This window comes from Giraffa tippelskirchi, chromosome 3 (assembly GCF_054371585.1).
Source record: "Giraffa tippelskirchi isolate mGirTip1 chromosome 3, T2T-mGirTip1v1.2.pri, whole genome shotgun sequence".
NCBI lineage: Eukaryota > Metazoa > Chordata > Mammalia > Artiodactyla > Giraffidae > Giraffa > Giraffa tippelskirchi.
The window spans coordinates 88,892,349-88,914,534 of NC_137277.1; the positions used below are offsets into that span (position 1 = coordinate 88,892,349).

Below are 22,186 nucleotides of genomic sequence, written 5' to 3' on the forward strand. Positions count from 1 at the left end.
AATCTTAGATATATGAGTTTTTCCTTAATCATTAAAAAACTCTCTTAAAAACTTTTTCTGTAAATGTAAAAACTATTCCATGCCTTATAGTAGGCGACTAGTATCTTTAATCTTGAGATATCTTTAAATAGAAAATTCAGCTCAACTCAAGATCAACTCATTACTTCCCATAGTCCCTGTAGGGTGAATCCATCCTTCAATTTCTCTATTGCAAGCCCCAGTTCTTCTGAAAACACAGGTTCACGATCTTGTTGCTTTTTGGGAGATAAGAGGATGAGATGGGAATAGAGAAGGTGAGCAAGGAAGAGGAAAAAAACAAAAAATAGGTTTCACATAAGTGTGTGAATACTGAACTCTGGAATAAAGAAAGTTTTTTCATACACTACAGGTAAAATATCCTTACCTTGTTGCCATCAGCAAAATAAGCCTATAAGACAAAGAAAATTATATTTCACATACTTGACACATAATAGGTTAAGAGGTTAAGGAACAGGTAGTTAACTTACAGAAAAATTCTGAAATTAACTGTATTTTATATTGTTACTATGTTTCTAATGGTTTTCTCACCTATCTTTACAAAGCTGGTAGCAGAATTCACTTTTGTCAATATTAATGTCTTCAAGAGTTATGCTAAATTTAAGTGCTAAAACTGTGCTTTGTAATTGGTGTATAGTTAGCATTGTTAACTTGAAAGTAGATAAAAGAATGACTTAGCAGATATAAAATTTTACCCCTACTCTTGGTTTAAAAGAAGATGCTGGCAAAACAAAACAAAGCAATAAATGCCTCAATGTGTCAGCAAATGCACACACTGAGGTTGTAATAGTTTATAATTAACTATCTTATACTTAGCTTAACATTTTTCATTCCCAGAGTGGTATTCTAGTCAGATTCATAGACCACAGTATATAGAAAGCATTATTATTATTTTGGCTATTAATTAAGTAATACAGATTTGCAAACAAGAAATTTTACTGTTCAAACAAATCCATTTTAAGATAATACACCTATAAAATTAAAAGGAGGGAGGTCTTTCTGATCAAGATTACTTATGGTAAGTGTAGATTTTAAATTAAATAACTATATTTAACATATTCTGTTATCTTAAAGTATGAAAAAACTTTTCACATATCTGAAATCCTCTGAATAAGTATGTCCTCAAATTATTTCCCAGTTTGGTAATTTAAAAGTATTTTCTCACACAAAAAATTCCCTACCTTGGAAAAAAAAATTATTCTCCAACTCATGTTTAAAACACTCTAGAAAGTCTCAAGCTTTATGATATTTTACACACTTAAACCATTATTTGATGGAACATGACTCAGATTAAAAAAAAAAAAACACAAGAAATTTAGTGATGCTCCTTCATAATGCTCACCACAAAAGCATCCGTGTGATCATCAGAGTCTATCTCTACATCGTCTTGAATTTGTTTGACTGTCAGAGCTTCAAGGGGCTGTGGCTGAAAATCAGTAGATGTTAAAAAGAATCAGTAGATGTTAAACTGTATCAATAAGACCATATTAAACAAATAAATAATTTTAGTAGAATGTGCTATAAGAATTGTAAATACAAAAGGATATCACAATTACCAACTACTCAAGTCTTACAAAACTCACTGCATAATTTATCTTCTATTAAAACTTACATGAATAATAAAATGAGTCAGTTAAATCTAAGCTTTTAAATCTGAAGTTAATATCATCAAGAGTTAAAATGAAAAATTTACACGAACTTGATATGATACTTAGAAATATTCATAAAGAAAAAAACTCTCATTGGGTTTTATCTGATTTTCTGATAGTTAAAAACTCTCTGGTAGTTTAAAAACCTAACTTGTATAATAGCCTATTTTAAAATTTCCTCGAAATAGTCATTGAATAGAATTTGTGAAAAAAGAAATTCATGAAAAAAAAAGAACTAAGATTTGTATGGAATATTCTAAAGGTAAAGCAAAATACATATAGTGCTGATATCTATTAATTCATTTTTCAAATGAGGTACTATGCTGGCTACCTCCTCTGTCCATGAGATTCTCCACGCAAGAATATTGGAGTGGGTTGCCATGCCCTCCTCCAGGGGATCTTCCCGACCCAGGGATTGAACCCACATCTTTTACATCTCCTGCATTGGCAGGCGCGTTCTTTACCACTAGCACCATCTGGGAACCCCCATGCTGGTACCACCAAAGGTATAAAGTTTTCACCCTTACCACAGAAGGTGTATAATATAGTTTGAGTGGAGTGAAGGATAAAATAAAATTATAAATAACTAAATATCAGGTTGAACCATAAGAAATTTCCATTTTAATTTTAAAAAATGGTCAAATATTAATAATATCATATGGTTCAACCTACAGAAAATAGCTGTAACAAATGCAGTATCTATTGTAATAGAAGAGTTTGGTGACAGCACAACTTCTGGTTTGTGCATGCCAGAAACTTTCATGAAGAAAAGGCTGGCATGCGACTGAGGGCTTTTAGGACAAGGATGATTTTCACAGATAGGATTAGGGGAAAGGGTATTCCTGGCAGAGGGGATCAGCGTCAGCAAAGGTGAGAAACCACAGGATCTGGCTGAAGATGAATAATACAATATGGTCAGATCATGAGAGTCCCACAAGGCAGAGGAGCTAAGCAGGAATATTGTACTGAACAATGGCAAGGAGTATCACTCACACTGTGGTTGTGCAGATAAGGTGGGGAAGGTAGACTGAAGTCTACTGAAATTTTTAAATACCAGCTCAGACAATGTGGACTATTTATGAGTAATTTGTGGGGGAGAGTTGATGTAGGAGTGTACTGCTGACAAGAGATTGACCTGATTCCCTAGTCCGAGAACAGCTGGTATTTCAACCATGTTTAGAACTGTGTGACTGTGTACAAGTAATTTAACCTATCTAAGCCTCGGTGTCCTTAACTGTGAGACAGAGATTATAATAATGATGATGATACGTTCATAGTGTTTTTGGCAGGATTAAATGAGATGAGGCATATAAAATTCTTAGAGCAGTGAACAACAAAGAGTAGGCATTCAACACAGTCATTCAACAATTATGACAATTCACTTAGAGTCTATTATGTGCTACTTTTGATTGCTGGAGACAGAGTGGTTAAAGAAAATAGACAAAAATCCCTGACTTCATGAACATTATTTATAATGGAGGAGATTGAGGAGTGTTACCAAAAATAAAGCAAGCAAGCGAGAGAGCAAATAAACAAGCAAAATAAGGGATAAAAAAGTGACAGGGGTTGTTGTTGTAGACGGATAGTCAGGGAAGACCTCCCTAAACAGGTGTCTTTGGAGTAAGGACTTACATGTAGTGACAAAGCGAGTTACTATGGCTAACTATTATTACACACTGAAGGCCAAAAAAGGGGAAAAAGGAGAAATGAAAGGTAGCAAGAGAATGGGTAGCAGTGTCTCCCAGGTGCTGGCCCCTTTATGGACACAATCAATAACTTTGTGAAAGAGATTATATTTATTTTATAATGTGAAAACTGAAACTCATATCTGCCTAGAATCACAAATAAATGGTGAAATTAGGATTGAAGTCAGAATTGTCAGGTTCCAAGGACCATGCTTGTTCTACAACCTTATTCTACAATCAAAAGTAGCAAAGGAAACTGCAGTTTGAATGGAAAGAAAGGGATAGGAACAGGAGAGAGGATGGTGTAATTGGCTGAATGTTTAAAATGAGATAATGGGAAAAATAAACAACGGTAAATCCCAGGGTTTTGAGCACATCTGACTTTGACAATAAGGTAGTAAATAAATTAAACAGATAAATTGGTAGGATTTTGATTTTGAGAAAAAATGACAAGATTTTAGGCATGCCAAGTTTGAGATACTCAACCATGTCCTACTGTATCTTACTGATTTGGAAAGTTATTGATTAAATTACTAAGATAAAATTTTAAAGGAGAAATTCAATTCATGCTATTTGGAATGCTCATCTATGTGAAAATATTCAATAATACTTGGAACCATGATAAGCTGAGAGAGTATGCCAAGGTCAGAAAGATCTGGGAGTCAACTACATAAGTACCAGCTGAAGAAACTGGAGGAGCAAGTGATACTGCCGAGGAATATACAGAGGCAGCAGAGCGAAAGGGAGAATGCTGAAAGCCATGCAGGTTGGGAAGAAAGCAGAAAGGATGGTTAAGGAGATAGAATACCTAAGAGTGTACAGTATTGTGTCAACAACCCAAAGACAAATTTCATTTGGAAGGGGAAGGGGATATATATGGAATTTGACAGGGAGAGAAAAAAGAAGCACAACGAAGTTGAAGTCAGAGGGTATGAGTTAGAACTTAGCTGCCCAATCCGACTTTTTGATCTTCCCTGGCCACCTGCTGTGGTCCAAGAGCAGGAGAAGAGACAGATAATATATGTGATATATGATATAGCTCGATATGCACAGTAGTGTTTGGGACACTGATGAAAGAGTGGGTGGACACCAGCAATAGACCAGACAGTGAGGGCCTCAGCAAAAGAACAGACAGCAAGGGAGCCTGTGACAGAGCGTCCCTGGCAAGGGTACTGCTGTCAGAGCAGATGGTGAGGAGTCTCTAATGGAGTGGCTAGGAGGACACCAGCAAACCACCAGATGACGAGGGGCCCACGTGCAGAGGCTGAAGAGTAAAGCCAAAAGACAGCTGATGGACCTGGAGAGCAGTGACTGGGGCAGAAACTAGAAGTCGTGAGGAAGACAAAGAGCAGACAGGCAAGCGTGATATTCAGAGTATTTCATAACTGACTTGGAAGAGGCTCTGATAAACATCAACTGACACAGGCCATACTGATGGAGCAGTCTCCTGCAGTTACTATATTGTGGGTCACTAGAGGAAGAAAATAATGTCTGTGAGGCCTGTAAGGTTTGACCAAATGCTAATGGGTGGCTGAAGTAGAATAAAAATCAAGTTGTCAGAGTGAGAGATTTAAGTCTCTCTACATCAGAAGAGCCTTGCATATGGGGACATCTTTGGATAGACTGCTACACAGATGGGCAGGAATGAATGGTAAAGCAACCAGGGAGAAGACAGGTGGTAGGCACAAATAAGAGTCAGCCATACTGACTAAGCAGAGTCTGTATATTCATCATTTTAAACATGGTTTAAAATTAAATTGTGGATAAAGCTAATTGAAGTTTATAGATTATGTAAAGACAATTCAGAAAATTCTATACATCACACATGAACAAAATACCTTTTCTTCCATCTCATAATCTACTCCAAATATAGGATCGGCAGAATAGACTTTGTGAAGTGAGTTGATCTCCTTAACTGATTCTTGTAGTTTTTCCACAGGATCTATTTTAAAGCCAAGAACATATCCTCCACTCTACAGGAAAAAATAATGAAAAAAACAGAAAACAAGCCTGAGGAATCATATTTACAACATACGATAAACTACAGTTCTAATTGTTCTTATTTCAGAACACAATATGTAAGCTGATTTTTTAAATTAAATTTTTTATTATAAAAACTTGCAGCATACACAAAAATAGAAGAGTATGATAACTGTCCATGTAGCTATCATCCAGCTTCAACAAGTAACAACATATGGCCAACTCTGTTCCATCTTTAACTTCCCCATCCCCCAAATCTCCTCCCCTTACCCACTCAAAATTATTTTGAAGTATCCAGATATCACATAAATTCATCTGTAAATATCAAAGGTAATATTTCAAGATTAAAAAAATACACTACTGTAGATTATGAAAGTCAATGGAATTAAGGTTTTCCTGAGCTCAACCTTGGAAATGAATAGACTACATATAAAAAGAAAAAAGGGAATGGCATACCTGTTGTTGGAGAAAAAGTGTTAAAAAAATTAAGTACCCATATGGTTGAGAGCAATTTGCTCTGGGGTGAGAGTATATGTTTTTGGGCTCAAATCCTGGTTTCACAACAAACTTACTAGCTGTGTGATGTTGGGAGATTTACTTTCCTTATCTTTCTAAGCTTTTTTTTTTTTTGGCCATGCCATGAGGCTTGCAGGATCTTAGTTCCCTGATTGAACCCAGGTCGTGGCAGTATAAGAGTGCTGACTCTTAACCACTGAACTGCTAGGGAATTCCCATTTAAGCTTTAATTTTCTAACCATCAAATGGTTATCATGTTGTTGTGAACATAGTAAACACTCAATAAATGGCAGCTACCAATCTATAGGCCAGGGGAAAGGAGTAGACATTCCTGTTTAAATTTAGAATTTGGAAGAGAAACACCTCTTTCAAAAAATTTATAAGAATAAATTACGCCTGGCATAATGGGGCACAGCAGTTTCTAACTAGATACAGTATAACCTGTGTTTGATAGTATAAAATCTCAAATAGGATGTGTGTATCTGCGTATACCTGTGCTGCTCAGTGTTGTGAATCAGTCAGACCTAGAAGCAAAAGCTAGCTCTACCACTTACTACTTATGAGACCATGGACAAGGTTCCTAACTTCTCCGAGCCTCAGTTTCCTTGACTGTAAAATGGGGAAAAATAGGTAACTGTATCATAGGGTTGTATAAAGACTGAGATAATGTCATGAGCATAATCATAATTAATATGTCTGCCCAAAAGAGAAACATAAGCAGGATTCTTTCCATGGGAACAATTAGTATATGACTTCAAATTCTTCATATAACCTCCTGTTACAGCTAATATTCTTCTTGGATATAAATTGGTTACTATATAAATAAAACTAAAAATATAGACTGTCATACAGTTTTTTAAATCTATTAAAGATTAATAAAAATATAAAATATCTTACCTGCTGAGAGCTTTCTATGACAAGAGCTAAACCAAATTTTGAATCTCTAATCTTTATTGATCGCTAGATGTAAAATGAAAAAGAAAAAAAACATGTTTGTTTTTATCTGTCAGTAGTGATGTTTTAACAGAAGTTTTCCAACTTTTACACAGTAACTACTTTTCATAGTTTGAAAAACAGAATTCTTCCCTTTTCTTTTTCCTCACACTCCCATGGAGATCAAGTAAATAAAAATTCTCATACTGGAAACAGGCAACAAATTTGTAAGGTAATACAAAGACAATGCCTCTGAAATATACACAAAATTCTGACTTAAATGTTCCCTGCTTCAGGGAGTCCACAACTTCTCTGAATATTTTAAACCAAAGACCAACAATCTTTTAGTTATGGAGAGCCAGTGTCTTTGGTGGCTCCTAAGGCTAGGTTAGTTTTTAAAAGCCACATGTGCCTTCTGTTTCTTACATCATAGATTGCTAAATTCTGAAAGAACCCCCATTCCATTTACTGAAGAAAAAAAAAAAAGAAAGCATGGGTATTCATCACTGGGCATCAAGGAAGCCTGGGATAGGTCAAATGGAATGAACTCAACTGGTAAGTGTGACAAGAGGATGAAACTTGGCTAGCAGATAAGCAGTGACATCAGTGACCTGGAAGAAGGGTAGAGGGATAGAAGCATAATGACATGCAGGACCTGTAGAATGTGACACAAAATGTACTCACTGGTAGGGTTAGAGAGAACCATGGAGAATCTAACATTATGAGCAGCAGACCAAAGGCCCTAGAAGGACAGTATTTGTGGTAGGTGATGGTGTATCATACACCCAGCAAGATGGGTATTGTAAGGTGAGAAAGAAAAAAAGAGAGAGACAGACAGACTAAATGGTAATTGTAATGAAAACCTGGCCTTCCATTTAGATTACTTCATACCCTGCTAGGAGTATACAGTCCTGGTTAAGAACCGTAGAACACTGGCATCCTGGTTGTGAATAGCTAATCTAACCAGGTGACTGAGGTTGACAGAGGCTGTCAAGAAAGAAACTGGCAACAAGATATGTATATATACATACTAGGAGTGGGAAAACCACAGCTTTGACTAGATGGACCTTTGTTGGCAAAGTAACATCTCTGCTTTTTAATATGCTATCTAGGTTGGTCATAGCATAAAGAAAGCTCAGCACTGAAGAATTGACACTTTTGAACTGTGGTGCTGGAGAATACTCTTGAGAGTCTCTCGGACTGCAAGGAGATCCAACCAGTTAATCCTAAAAGAAATCAGTCCTGAATATTTATTGGAAGGACTGATGCTGAAGCTGAAACTCCAATACTTTAGCCACTTGATGCGAAGAACTGACTCAATAGAAAAGACCCTGATGCTGGGAAAGACTGAAGGCGGGAGGAGAAGGGGATGACAGAGGATGAGATGGTTGGATGGCATCACCAACTCGATGCACATGAGTTTGAGTAAGCTCCGGGAGTTGGTGATGGACAGGAAAGCCTGGCGTGCTGGGGTCCATGGGGTTGCAAAAGAGTCGGACACAACTGAGCAACTGAACTAATAGGCATGGAGTCAGGACAATGGCTGAGGCACAGAGCTGAAGTTAGAAAATGATTGCTCCAGTGACAGACTGGCAGTATCAGATTGCAAGTTGTTTAGGCCAGGCTGAATTCATTCCAGAGTCCATGTTTGGCAACTGTATTCTTAAAAAACAAAAAGTACACTACTTGAAGAACAGAAAGCACAAGGTTGTTTACTACTCAGTAATTAATTTTTCAGCATAATAGAAGCTGAGCAAGCTATAGCATATGTAAATACAATATAAAACAGCAATGAACTATACTAACATCAATTATATCAAATGCCTGTGTAGACTCTCACATTTTCCTAGCTATGATATAAATTCTTATATTTCTTTAGATGACCAGAAATAATTTTCTTCCTATCAGATTCTATGATTTTTTTGTTTAATGTATTGCTTTTCTCCACCAGACTGAAAGCTCCTTAAAGGCAGAAACTGCGTACTGGTTCATGACTTTCATTACCGAGCACAGGGTAGGTGCTCACTATTTGGCAAATCAATGATCAGATATTTTAAAGTAATTCAGATATCAAACAATTTAGCAAAAGATAGGCTTGGGAATATTTTGCAAATAATTATCTTTCTCACAGGTCAAGAAATCTTTTTTAAAAATAAAATTTTCCAGGTATCACATACATTGCGTCTAATACTCAATAAATATTTATTAATGAAACTGTTTAGTCTTAAGACTACTTATATTCTACAATAAGGGTGATCATCATAGGATAACCTCACAGGATTTTTATTAACTATTTTTATGTTTCATCTAATTTGCACTAGGATCTGATGAGCAGTTTTTTAAATACATAAAATGAAATTCTTCAGCTTATTGGAGTTTACGATTTGTTTCACTGAATTACACACTTACCATTAAAGCAGTGCAGGGTAAAAAGAATCACTTTTATCTACTCCCAAAACAAACTGGTCTCAGATGTAGTTAGTTCTTATTCTAAATTCTAACAGCTTTAATTTAAGCTAAGATCATTATCAATAAAAGCCATCTTGATTCCTTTCACCAAACCTGTGGTATGAATCCAGCTTATACTACAGGCTGTATCTGAATACAATAAAAACACTTCATTCACAGAATCAATGAATCCATTCTGGCTTTAAAAGGGTTTGAACAGAAAGTAGCAAGCTATAAAGTGTGTGAATCAGTGAGCCATGCCAAAGAACCACTATATATTGGGTTGGCCAAAAAGGTTGTTCAAGTTTTTCCATAAGCTGCCCTGGAAAGTGCTTTGAATAAAATCTAAGAAAAATCACCTTAATCTGTGTGACAATTATTTAAAATTAAAAATTTATTGAGGTATGCTTAATTTACAAGGTTGTGCCAATTTCAGGTACACAGCAAAGTGAATCTGCCATACAAATACATACATCCACTCTTCTCCAGATTGCCTTCCCAAATAGACCATTACAGAGTACTGAGTAGAGTTCTCTGTACTATACAGAAGATCCTTATTTATTTTATATACATTGGGGGATTCCCTGATAGCTCAGTTGGTAAAAGAATCCCCCAATGTATATAAAATAAATAAGGATCTTCTGCAATGCAAGAGACCCCAGTTCAATTCCTGGGTTGGGAAGATCTGCTGGAGAAGGAATAGGCTACTCACTCCAATATTCTTGGGGTTCCTTTGTGGCTCAGCTGGTAAAGAATCCACCTGCAATGTGGGGGACCTGGGTTCGATCCCTGGGTTGGGAAGATCACCTGGAGAAGGGCAAAGCTACCCACTCCAGTATTCTGGCCTGGAGAATTTCATGGACTATATAGTCAATGGGGTCACAGAGTTGGACACGACTGAGCGACTTTCATTTCACTTCATTTCATATACATTAGTGTGTATCTGTCAATCCCAATTTTCCAATTTATCCTTCCCCCTTTACCTTCCAATAACCATAAGTTTATCTTCTGCATCTGTGCTATTTAAATTTTTAGAATCCAGTATGTGTGCATGCATGCTCAGTTGCTAAGTCATGTCCAACTCTTTTACAACCCTGTGGACTATAGTCCACTAGGCTCCTCTGTCTATGGGATTTTCCAGGCAAGAATACTGGAGTGGGTAGCCATTTCCTTCTCCAGGGGATCTTCCCGACCTAGGGGTTGAACCTGCGCCTCCTGCATTGGCGGGTGGATTCTTTACCACTGAGCCACCTGGGAAGCCCAAAATCATACTGGATTTTTCTCTTAATGAAAAGAGAAATGTAAGCTGATAATGGTGCTGTTTCCCTTGACTGTAAATACAATTGAGTCTTTTCTGATTATCAACATTTAAAAAGTATGCTCTCAGCTAAACTGCTGTCACTTAAAAAGGAGAAGAAAGAACTCATCTAATCCCCAAAGTCCTATTAACTGTTGAATAGAAATTATTTATTCTATATTAAAATAAGGTTATCAAAATGCATGCACTTACAATTTGCAGATATGGTATGCTGACGTTAAAACTGTCATTCATATTTGCATGCCACACAATTCTCACATTGGTAATAAAAAAGGTTCCTAAATTTCCCTGTAAAGGAGAGTGATCAGAGGGACATCAGTGATCATGTCTGAATACTCACTCTTTATTTTCTAAACATGAGAATAATTCTGATTATCACAGCAGCATAAAATACCAGAATTGAGCATTATGAGGAGTTACTCATATGTGGAGCTGTTTATATACTATAGCATATTTATTATAGTCCACAACTAGAACTTTTCAAGTAAGCAAAGTTTATTCACAATTTAAGCTTATGATTCCATGTTTAGCAAGAGCTCTTCAATCACAATATTTTACCACAGTGGTTATCAGTCGAAACTAGGCTGTAACATCCATGAAGGCTGGAAACTATTCTTAGTAACAATTTTTTTCTAGAAATTGATTTGTTTCTTATTACAACTGTTAGTTGCTTATATGTTTCATCTGGTTAGAATTTCAAGAGGAAATGAAAAGTTACAATAATGGATGTAGGAGTCACCAAGTGAGTTAACATGTTTAATTCCATAAAGACTGGATTAAAAGGCTTCCATGACAGTCCACCCTATGACTCTCCTCAATTAGCCTAAGTTATCATGCTGTGGAGGGTAGTGCAGTAAGAGAGGAAGAGCGAGACTGTGGGATAAACTAGATGTGGAAGTCACCTAAGTCTTTAGGGCCCGAGTTTTTCATCTGTAAGTGAATAATAAGAGACTGGACTAGATGATCCTCTAAGGTCCATTTAAGCTCTAAAGTTTACATAAAACCAGTGTTACTAAAAAGAGTATAAGAATATGAAAATCAGAGTATTATTTATATCAAGAGCTATAATGCTAATATTAAGAGTTAAATAAATATACAAACCCAATCATAAATAGAAAAATGATTACCAAAGACAGCACTGCCCCAAAAGGTTTGTTAGTTCTTTGCATGATACCTGATCACTGGATAAATTCCATACTCCACTGATTTTATTATATACATTTTCTTGTGGTAATAATCTTAGTTGCTTATTTTGAATTAGAGCACTTCTCAATTTAAAATCACGATACATTTTAGAAGTTTCATATGCTCTATAAAAAAAGAATAAAAGATTAATTCAAACTGAAAATGTGTTTTTTTTAGATTATGTCTACTTATCTACAAAAACACACAGTTGTACATCACTCAAACAGCTATTAAGGTAAGTTAAAACATTTTTTTTTGTTAATAAGTTTTGGTGATTATAGTCTTTTGTACTATATTTGTTTGTCATTTCAGTGTAGTATTTACAAATTTTATCTCAGTAACCTAAATTTGAGATGTCTAATTTTAATATATACAGTATGGCACAAATGAGAAGAAGCAAATTTTTTCTTTAAGTTGAAAAACAATGCTTGTAAAAATAGACATGAATATTAATTTTTCTATCAAAAAGCTTCCCTTCATTTCTCTGTTTTAGGTAAAAGCACAATTATTCTCTTAACATAAATAGAAGTACAATTACTTTTCCACTGAAACCTGAAAACTTATGCTCACATCTACCTATATACAGAAAATTAGAATGAATCTGTACCAACTCCAAAAGGAACTCTAAGACAGAGTATGTATCTGTGTGTGTTTGCATAATAAATTCCTAGACTTTTTCTTTCTGTGTTTCTCTACTGATAAATAATAAAAACAGAAGACAATTCTGATTAACTTTTGGTTAATTCTAATTTTAACTCCACAAAAATACAGGCTAATTTACCCTTTTATTAAAGCTAAAGTGTTTTCTTGGCCTGAACAACTTTAGAAGTCATTTATATAAATTATAATATGTATTGTTAAACTAGTGATTTTTACTTTAATCTTCTAATATATGAATTATGAAAGAGCAGAATTTTAGCATTTACCCATAAATCTTAATTTCCTTTAGGACTGTAATCATCAATATTTAACCAGTGGAAAAAATGGAAATTATTTATCTATAAATTGTTTTGGGGGAACACCCAACATTTTTATACTATTAAGAAAAAGGAGCTTCCTGGTTTCCTTCATACTCCATTTCATATTACTTCTCTAAGTGAAATAAAGAGATATGAATCAAGTATGTGCTTAAGAGAACTAAAAAAAACATGCTTTTGCACAAAAACTTATATATGCATGTTCATAGAAGCATTATTCCTAATAGCTAAGAAGTGGAAACAACCCAAATGTCTATCAGCTAATGAGTGGATAAACAAAATATGTGTCCATATCATGGAATCTTATTCAGCTATAAAAAGGAAAGATGTACTGATATATGACACAACAGGTAGCATGTCTGAAAACATAAGTGAAAGAAGTCAGACATAAAATGTCACTATATTATGTGATTCCATTTATATGAAATGCTCAGAATAGGCAAATCCATAGAGAGAGAAAATAAACCAGTGGTTACCAAGAGCCATAGGGAGGAGGGAATGGGGAGTGACTATTATGAGGGTTTCTTTTTGGGGTATTGAAAATATTCTGGAATTGAGTAGTAGTGAATATACTAACACTACCAAATTGTAAACTTTAAAATGGTAAATTTTATGTTATGTGAATTATATCTCCAAGAAAATCAAACTATTATATAGATTAAAAAATCATCAACAAAATTTTAAGACATAACTAGGAAACTAATAAATTTGCAATACACATAACAGTAAAATTAAGAAATTTACAACAGAAAACATAGCTAAAGAGTATGAAAAATTTCAGCATCACTAGTAATAAAAGGAATTCAAATTAAAACAACAGTATATATATATCATATATATATATATACACATACATACTATATATCTGCATGTAAAAAAGATCTTGTGTGTGTGTACTTTTTTTCTCCTGGCCTGGCATCTTAGCCAAACTTTTAAGAAAACCACACTAATTAGGGCTGGTTTAAAAAAAAAAAAAAAAGAGCTGAGGTAGTAAAGAAGAGAATAAGCTAAACAAAATTCTTTAGAGAAATCAGCCAATCATGCCTTCTACTGTTAGAAAAAAAATCTTAATTCTTTAATTGAATTATTCAACTTGGTTATCTACCAAGTTGAATGAATTCTCTGTTTCATTTTTTAACTATCTTGGTAGCTAATTTAACAGACTCTTCAGCAGTTTTATGTGTTTTATAAATAACTTCAAAGTGAAAGTGAAAGTTGCTCAGTAGTGTCTGACTCTTTGCGACCCCATAGACTTTACAGTCCATGGAATTCTCCTGGCCAGAATACTGGAGTGGGTAACCTGTTCCTTTCTCCAGGGGAACTTCCCAACCCAGGGATCAAACCCAGGTCTCCCACATTGCAGGCAGATTCTTTACCAGCTGAGCCACCAGGAAATACCTTCAAAGTGTTTATTAAACAGTAATGCAACATGTTCTATGTATCTTCGGGAAGTCTTCAACAGACCTTGGAGGAAGGCAGCACCACATGTCAAAATTTTATCTTCTAAACATTTATATCATAAAATTACCTTAACAATATTCAATAATCTATCAAGTATTACCATACCTGTGTACTGCAATCACAGAAGTATAAAGTCTAGGACTTCCAGGAACCAAATTCGTAAATATAAACTCAAAACGAGTACTGTTACATTTTGTTAGTACATAAAGAGCTTCAGTTTGGCCTCGTAATTTCTGTAAGGACAAATTTTAAGAGCAATTTCTCATTTACGGTGAAAACAAACATCAACCTCAGATATCTACTCTTTCCTCACTATATATATTTCAATAAGATTTTTCCAACTTACAGAATTAGCAGTCCTTGTTGTAATATTCAATATGCAGTTGTATCCAATAGCTAAAATTCAAAAGTAAAGAATTTAAAGAACATGATATAATGAACTAAGGGAAAAAAACATATATATACAGAACTCTGAGCTTAAAAACTCAAATATATATAAAAATACAACTTTAAAAAATTTTAAGAAATATCTACAAATTTAAGTTAAATAATTAAAAGAAATATAAAGTTAATTCTGCCTCTTTTGAACAAACAAAAATAAAGTATAGCTGGATAATCTATAATAGTTTAAAAAACAAGTGAAACAACATTTAGCACAATGAAAGGTTGTACTTTTTATTAGAATTTAGATCTCCCTTGAAACAGGTTATAGAAAATTTCAAAGTAAAGGAAAAAACAAAACCAAAAATCAATATAAAAGCATTAATCTTATAAACATCCAAGAGACAAAACGGACGGATTGAAAAAACATTTCTTTTGCATCATCATGCAGTCCATGGTTAGTCTAGGATTTCTTAAGTTTTTATCAATCAAAACTTTTCACATATTTCATGGTATAGCTTTTTTTTTTTAGTTTCAAGAGCCACTGTGCAAGCTGATGTGACAAATTACTTTTTCTTGCATGCTTTCTAACAAAGATACTTACAAAGATTGACTCTGGGTAATGCCAAAGAGTGCCAGACAATTCTTAAATTTGTTACTAAGAGTCTACCTAAAAGCAAACAAACAGAACATCAGATTACCTTACCTAAGGACCCACTTTTGCAGTACCAAATGAGATGGACATGAAACTTCTGGCCCAGCATTAACAGCAACACTTGTAGATGTTTTTCACACATTTATTAATTGAAAATATTGATTGAGCATATAGATTCTAGGTAAGGTATACAATGTGTGATTTAGAATCCCAGAGAAACAAAATCTGACAGTTAACAGTAAAAATACAGGTGTTCACTGCCAACAGCTTGGTTTGACTCAACTGATAAAGGAGAAAACTTTGTACTTTTTGGTTTTTTCTCAATAGAAGCTGTTCCGGGAGTCCTAGCAGGTCATATGCGTCTAACTGAGTACATGTGAGAGACAGTATAATTACTAAGCCATTCAGTGAAATTACATTTCTCAAAGAACTCTCATATACACATGAATCCCTGCCATATGAGTGCTCTCTTAGCGGTTCTCATTTAAATAAGCCGTATTTTTTTTTTTTTGGCTATGAGCAAATTTTTTCCTCATATGAAGTTATAGCTAGGCTAAAGTCTGTTAAAGGCTTATGCTTTTCACCCTTGGCCTCAAACTGATGTTCTTACACTGAAATATGTACAAAGTTAGACAAGCTTCATTTCTCAAAGTATATCCTATAGAACAGTAGTCCCTATAGATGCCCCAAGGCAAAAAAAAAAAATCAAGTAAATTTATGCAAGGTAAACTATATGTCTTAGAAATATATAATACTATTATTTGTGTGTATGCTATGCTGCTTCCATCATGTCCGACTCTTTGCAACCCTATGGACTATAGCCCACCAGGCTCCTCTGTCCATTGGATTCTCTAGGCAAGAATACTGGAGTGGGTTGCCATGCCCTCCTCCAGGGGATCTTCCCAACTGACGGATTGAACCCACACCTCTTAGGTCTCCTGCACTGGCAGGCAGGTTCATCACAACAGAGGATGCAATGTTTGGATGTCATCACCAACTCAATAGACATGAGTCTGAGCAAACTCCGGGAGATAGTGAAGGACAGGTAAGTCTGCCATGCTGCAGTCCATGGGGTCGAAAAGAGTCTGATATGACTTAGTGCCTGAACAACAACTTTGTTTACCACAGCATTTCTTTTTTTTTCTTTTTTTTTTTTTTTACCACAGCATTTCTTCACCAAATTATAACCATGGAATTCTTTTGATGAGTAATCTATAGCCATGACATACTCCTTCCTCCATGAAAAAACCCCTAGAATATCTAAAATCAGAGGAACTAAGCCTGTGTGAATACCAGAGTGAGACTCAATAGGAGATTCTAAAAACAAAGGAAGGCATTTCAAGGGAAACTGTGGAGCATTACATGATATGTTTGACAAATAAGTCACCCAGCATGGCTAGAGTGTAAAGTTCCCACAAGACCACAGAAGACTGGTCTTCTGGACTGCATCCATCAGCTGGGGTCAAACAGAAATGAGATGGATCACTTAAATTAGGTTAACTGAGGTTTGTTTACAGAAGGACTTATTACAATAGTATCAGGAATCATAAGTGACATATAATGCTGTTTCATATCTTATTCTCCAGCTAACATAACATTTTTAATTTAAACCAGAAACATAAAATACATTAGAAATATACTCACCTCTATCCCCATTATTTCCTTTGGTATCTTCAACTGAATCTAAACAATCAATAAGGACTTCTCCAGGTCTTGTTTTCATTTGTCTAAAATAAATATAAAAGCTTTAATATTTTAGCTACAACACCCGCTTACAATCATGGGAGAGAAAAGACATCTGTATATAAAAGAGACAAAAGTATAAGTGATACAGTACCAAATGTTCAGCCATTTGAAAATAAGGTTTGCAAGAACTTGAAGAACCTGGCGATCAAGTGGGGCCTGGAGTGACCAGGGACATGCAGAGAAGCCAGAACTAAAGAGAAAGGATTTAGAGAAATAAGAGAGAGAGAAGAGAATCCATGCTTAAAGACCTTAGAAGTAAGAAATGATAAGAGAATGTGGGGAGACTGGCCTGGCTGGGGAAGAAGGTACATGTTGAGAGAGAATGAAAAATATAATAGGATAAGTGAGAACAAACCAGATTATGGAGAACTAGAATGCCAGTCAGACAGATATGGGTTTTATCTGGTGTACAGTGGAGAAGCCCCAGAGGTTTCTGTATAGAGCAAAGAAGTCATGCAGTTATAGAAGGAATAGATTAAAGCAAAGCAACATTAGGACTTGGTAAAAAAAAATCAGATAAAGGAGACGAAAGAAAATAAAGAATGAAGAATAGGTTGCTGACTGACAGAACGCAATCTAGAGTGTCCATAAAAAAGAAAAAGAAAAAAAGAAAAACCCAGCAGAATATGTGGTGGAGCTTTCTAACACATTCTCAATAAAGCTAACTCAATTATCTATTGGAAATACAGACATGATCATATCACTTTCCTGCTTCAAAGCCAAGTTATCCCAATGCCTAGAAGAAGGAAGTCCAAAATCCTCAACTGAATATTTCATAATCTGGCTAATTTACCTTTCTATTTGCATCTCTTCCCTCTACTTGCCAGATCCTGCCTTCTAGCCAATGAGATTTATACCTGTAAGACTCTGTATCTAATTTTTTTTTCCTTCCTTTTTTCTGGAATACTCTCCTCCTGTCTCCTCTAGCAAGGCCCTGCTCATTCATCAGGGCTCAATTCAGATATTACTTTTTTTTTTGAGGCCTTCCCTAGGAAGAATGGACTTTTTTGTTTCTATGGTCTTCCAGCTTTTTGTTCATTTTTTTCAATGATGGTATTTACCACATTTTTAATAGTTGTCTGTATGTATCCCTGCACTAGAATGGTGGGGTGGGGTGGTGTCATTTCCTACTACTTTGTTATCTTTATTTATTTTTTAAATTTTTTGCATCTCTGACCATGGGATTCTCCAGGCAAGAATACTGGAGTGGGTTGCCATTTCTGCCTCCAGGGGTTCTTCCCCACCCAGGGATCCAACCTGCTTCTCTTACATCTGCATTGGCAGGCGAGTTCTTTACCACTAGCGCCACCAGGGAAGCCCCAGTTATCAGCACAGTAACCAGCACATAACCAAGGATTTGATAAATGCTTAATAAACTGACATTGTTCATGAAATGGACCTTTGCTTGATTAAGAACTTTCCAGGGATAATAGAAAAAGTCAAAGAATGTGTGCAACATATTACTGTCACGTAACTATAAATTCCCTTCTCTCACAACTGTCTTAAATGATCCAAGACTATCTTAGTAATAGATATCTAGCCACAACTAAGTCTGGGAAATTAATATTTCATTTTTTCCACCGAAGAAAATTCTGTTCATAATAAAGAATCACGAGAAGTGGCTAAAAAGCAGCAAACCATTCCTAAGAACCTTAGCTTTACTATTTTTCAACACTTAATACTCAATGTTGGATGGCATCACCGACGCAATGGACATGAGTTCGAGTAGGCTGCGGGAGTTGGTGATGGACAGGGAAGCCTGGCGTGCTGCAGTCCATGGGGTCGCAGAGTCAGACACGACTGAGCGACTAATCTGAATATCCAATGGGCATTTTTTTTTTTCCTGGACTGCTGGCAGGAAGTTTCTAACTATTCTTTAAAAGGTAAAATTTCCTAAAACAGGATTTCTGTTTGAGAGACTTCAAAAGGAGGTTCCTTCTTACTGTTGGTGATTTAGATGAACAACCTTACCACGGGAATAAAGTTTGCATGCTTGGGTATTCTAGAAAATGCTTACTCCCACTTCCTTCGGAGACTCAAGCTTTAGAATGAAGTCATTTTTCTAAGGGCCCACAATGTATGTCCTTATTCTAGACCTAGTTTCAGAATCCTCGTTTCCTGAGTCGCTGCCCCAGGTTCCTTCCACCATACGAAACTGGCACGGCAAGTTCACTGGGGTGTACTAGATGCCCAGGCCCTCGGCGGTCCCGGCTGTGTTTGGGCTCAGCTTCCTGACAGATTCCCCAGGCCAAGACAGGGCCTGGGACCTTAAGGGACCGAAACGGCGTACAACCTAGACGAGCCCCTGCTGTGGCGCCTCGAGAAGGCCGCAGGGCCCCGGCCAGTCTGGGGTTTCTTGAGGCGAGCGCAGCAGCGCCAACCTCCTCCCACCCTCGCGAGGCCCGAGAGCCGCGGGGTCGTAGACTCCGCCCGCGGGTCGGGAAATCGCGCTGCGACGCCTCCTACAGGCTCCAGGGCCCTGGGGAATCTTGGCGACTCACTGTGAGGACACGTCGAAGCGGACATCCCGGTCCTCCCAAAGCGCGTCCAGCACCGACATGGTGACCTCAGCGGAGGAGGCCGGGCGGCGTCCCGCCGGCTCCAAGGCAACCAGTCTCCTCTGTCACGACGTCTACGGAGGGTGCCGAGGCCCAAACCTCATCGAGGTAACGTCGCTCTTTCCCGGCCCTGTCGGATTTAAGGATTTGAGGCACCAGGCAGGATTCAGCGGCTCAAAGAAGCCGAGCTGGCCCCTGCCCAGGAGCGGGTGCTTGACTTCTGAGTGACCTTCCTCGCCTCCTTAAAGCTCTTCGCAACCGCTCTTTCCATTTCTCTACCCTGTCAAAAAATTCAGACTTAAGAAATTTCCCTGGCCGTCTGCTGGTTAAGACTTTGCTCTTCCAGTACTGAGGGCCCCGAGTTTGATCCCTGATCAGAGAACTATTAATAAGACGTTGGAAGCTACAGCCTGTGGCCAAAAAAACAAAAACATTTTTTTTTTTTTACTCACCTGTAAACACGTGGTACATTTAATGAAAAAGCAAGGATAATGTAGAAAGTCTGAGAGCCCTGGAAGATTATTCCCAGATCTTAAAACTTAGCAATAAAACCCCAACATTTGCACAGATAGATGTCAGAATTGTTATATGCCAGTCCTTCATTTATACCTTCCCTCTACCCCCCTGTTGAAGTGGAATGTCTCTGTTCTCCTCTGACTGTCCCACCATTGTATGATGGGAGTCTTGGGAGCACTAGTGTCTTTAGTTTCACAGGTCACCAAGGGGAATTGTGCTTCAAGGAAATGTACTTAATGGCCTATAGCCAGGAGCTTCATTTGTTGTTGTTGTCGTTCAGTCGCTAAGTCGTGTCTGTTTCTTTGTGACCCCATGGACTGCAGCACTCCAGGCTTCACTGTCCTTCATTATCTCCCTTAGTTTGCTCAAACTTATGTCCATTGAGTCAGTGATGCCATCCAACCATCTCATCCTCTGTCGTCCCCTTCTTCTCCTGCCTTCAATCTTTCCCAGCATCAGGGTCTTTTCCAATGAGTTAGTTCTTCACGTCAGGTGGCCAAAGTATTGGAGCTTCAGCTTCAGCATCAGTCCTTCCTGTGTATATTCAGGAGCTTCATTTGCTCAGATGTAAATGATTTAGATGACGAGATCCTGGATTTTGAACTGATACTGTAATGTGATGAGAGAGAAACCTTGGGAAGGAGAGAACATTTTTTTGTTGTTGTTGTCTTTTGTTTTCCTTTGGGAGAGGCATGAATTGTTGAGGGCCATAGGCATAATCCCAGGTGGCCTCTAAGATTCCACTCCTGGTGTGCATACCTTATGTAATCCCTCCCCATTGAGTGTGGAAGAACCTATGAATATGAAAGGATATCAGTTCTATGGTTAGACTATGTGGTGTAGCAAAGGTGAAAGAGTTTGCAGATGCAATTAATGCCCTTTGAATTAGGAAAAAGGGAGACTATCCTTGGTGGGCCTGAACTTATCAGGTGAGCCCTGAAACTAGATTTTCTTGCTGGCTTTAATGAAATAGTCTCCAAGTTGTGAGAAATCTACATAGCTAGAAACTGAGGACAACCTTTAAGAGCTAAGAGCCAGCAAGAAAACGGTAACTCCTGTCATCCACCCACAAGGAACTGATTCTGCCAAGGAACCCGAATAAGCCCAGAAGAGGTCCCCAAACCTCAGATGAGATCACATCCCTGCTGACATCTTGATTTCAGGTAAGGCCCTGAGAAAGAACTCTGCCAAGACTCTTGACCCACAGAAAACACTGTGAAACATTAAGTTTGTATTGTTTTAAACATCTAAGGTGGTGACAGTCTATTACAGCACAATTAAATTAATACTGACATCTCAGTAGGACCTTTGAAATGAAAGTTGAAATGACTATTTTTTGGTCCTTTTAACTGGACCTTCAGATGCTTACTCCTTCGAAGGAAAGTTATGACTAAACTAGACAGCATATTAAAAAGCAGAGACATTACTTTGCCAACAAAGGTCCGTCTAGTCAAGGCTGTGGTTTTTCCAGTGGTCATGTATGGATGTGAGAGTTGGACTATAAAGAAAGCTGAGCACTGAAGAATTGATGCTTTTGAACTTTGGTGTTGGAGAAGACTCTTGAGAGGTCCTTGGACTGCAAGGAGATCCAACCAGTCTCTCCTAAAGGAGATCAGTCCTGGGTGTTCATTGGAAGGACTGATGTTGAAGCTGAAACTCCAATACTTTGGCCACCTGATGTGAAGAGCTGACTCATTGGAAAAGACCCTGATGCTGGGAAAGATTGAGGGCAGGAGGAGAAGGGGACGACAGAGGATGAGATGGTTGGATGGCATCATGGACTTGATGGACATGGGTTTGGGTGGACTCCAGGAGTTGATGATGGACAGGGAGGCCTAGTGTGCTGTGGTTCATGAGGTTGCAAAGAGTTGGACACGACTGAGCGACTGAACTGAACTGAACTGGACCTTCATATTGTTTCCCAGACTCTTTTTTTCTCCTGCCTTCATAAATAAAGTTTTTTTGTATGTGTTTTTACTTTTTAAATCAATTTTATTGAGATATGATTTACATATAATAAAATGTACCCATTTTAAGTGTACTCTTTGATGAATTTTGACAAGTGTATGCATCCATGTAACCACTTCCATTATGAAACTACAGACCATTTCTATCACCCTGAAAAGTTTTTTCATGCCCCTT

At 37.0% G+C, this 22,186-nt stretch overlaps 2 protein-coding genes and 2 long non-coding RNA genes across 4 annotated transcripts in view; 2 read left to right on the forward strand and 2 right to left on the reverse strand.

Annotated features, from left to right (window-relative positions):
• Positions 1-19,592, reverse strand: part of KLHL41 (kelch like family member 41) — a 36,994-nt gene extending 17,402 nt beyond the window's left edge. The window contains exons 1-10 of the mRNA XM_081577913.1: positions 19,472-19,592; positions 16,869-16,951; positions 15,174-15,239; positions 14,535-14,584; positions 14,294-14,421; positions 11,740-11,875; positions 10,758-10,853; positions 6,764-6,826; positions 5,209-5,343; positions 1,362-1,462 (exon numbers count right to left, since the gene is read on the reverse strand). The gene's annotated coding sequence lies outside the window, so the exon portion shown is untranslated. The remainder of the gene's footprint in view (positions 1-1,361; positions 1,463-5,208; positions 5,344-6,763; positions 6,827-10,757; positions 10,854-11,739; positions 11,876-14,293; positions 14,422-14,534; positions 14,585-15,173; positions 15,240-16,868; positions 16,952-19,471) is intronic.
• On the reverse strand, positions 90-19,592 carry BBS5 (Bardet-Biedl syndrome 5). The gene is made up of 12 exons (XM_081577931.1): positions 19,472-19,592; positions 16,869-16,951; positions 15,174-15,239; positions 14,535-14,584; positions 14,294-14,421; positions 11,740-11,875; positions 10,758-10,853; positions 6,764-6,826; positions 5,209-5,343; positions 1,379-1,462; positions 404-427; positions 90-254 (listed from the first exon to the last, which is right to left on the reverse strand). The coding sequence occupies exons 1-12, from the start codon at positions 19,528-19,530 to the stop codon at positions 153-155; spliced, it is 1,026 nt and encodes a 341-aa protein (XP_081434057.1). The 5' UTR covers positions 19,531-19,592; the 3' UTR covers positions 90-152.
• LOC145541450 (uncharacterized) lies at positions 7,270-17,654 on the forward strand. Its single transcript, XR_014079027.1, has 5 exons — positions 7,270-7,354; positions 8,751-8,813; positions 11,928-11,985; positions 16,080-16,269; positions 16,391-17,654. It is a non-coding gene; the product is annotated as an uncharacterized LOC145541450 (long non-coding RNA).
• Positions 19,136-22,186, forward strand: part of LOC145541451 (uncharacterized) — a 49,382-nt gene continuing 46,331 nt past the window's right edge. Inside the window, exon 1 of the long non-coding RNA XR_014079028.1 lies at positions 19,136-19,636. This is a non-coding gene — a long non-coding RNA (uncharacterized LOC145541451). The remainder of the gene's footprint in view (positions 19,637-22,186) is intronic.

Bases quoted from the DNA above. Each gene is read 5' to 3' on its own strand.
- BBS5 (XM_081577931.1), bottom strand. From the start codon at position 19,530: ATGTCGGTGCTGGACGCGCTTTGGGAGGACCGGGATGTCCGCTTCGAC. The intron at 10,854-11,739 runs GTATCATGCAAA...TCTCCTTTACAG, and splicing joins GGAATTTATCCAGTGATCAG to GGAAATTTAGGAACCTTTTT. The intron at 6,827-10,757 runs GTAAGTGCATGC...TTTTACATCTAG, and splicing joins GCATACCATATCTGCAAATT to CGATCAATAAAGATTAGAGA.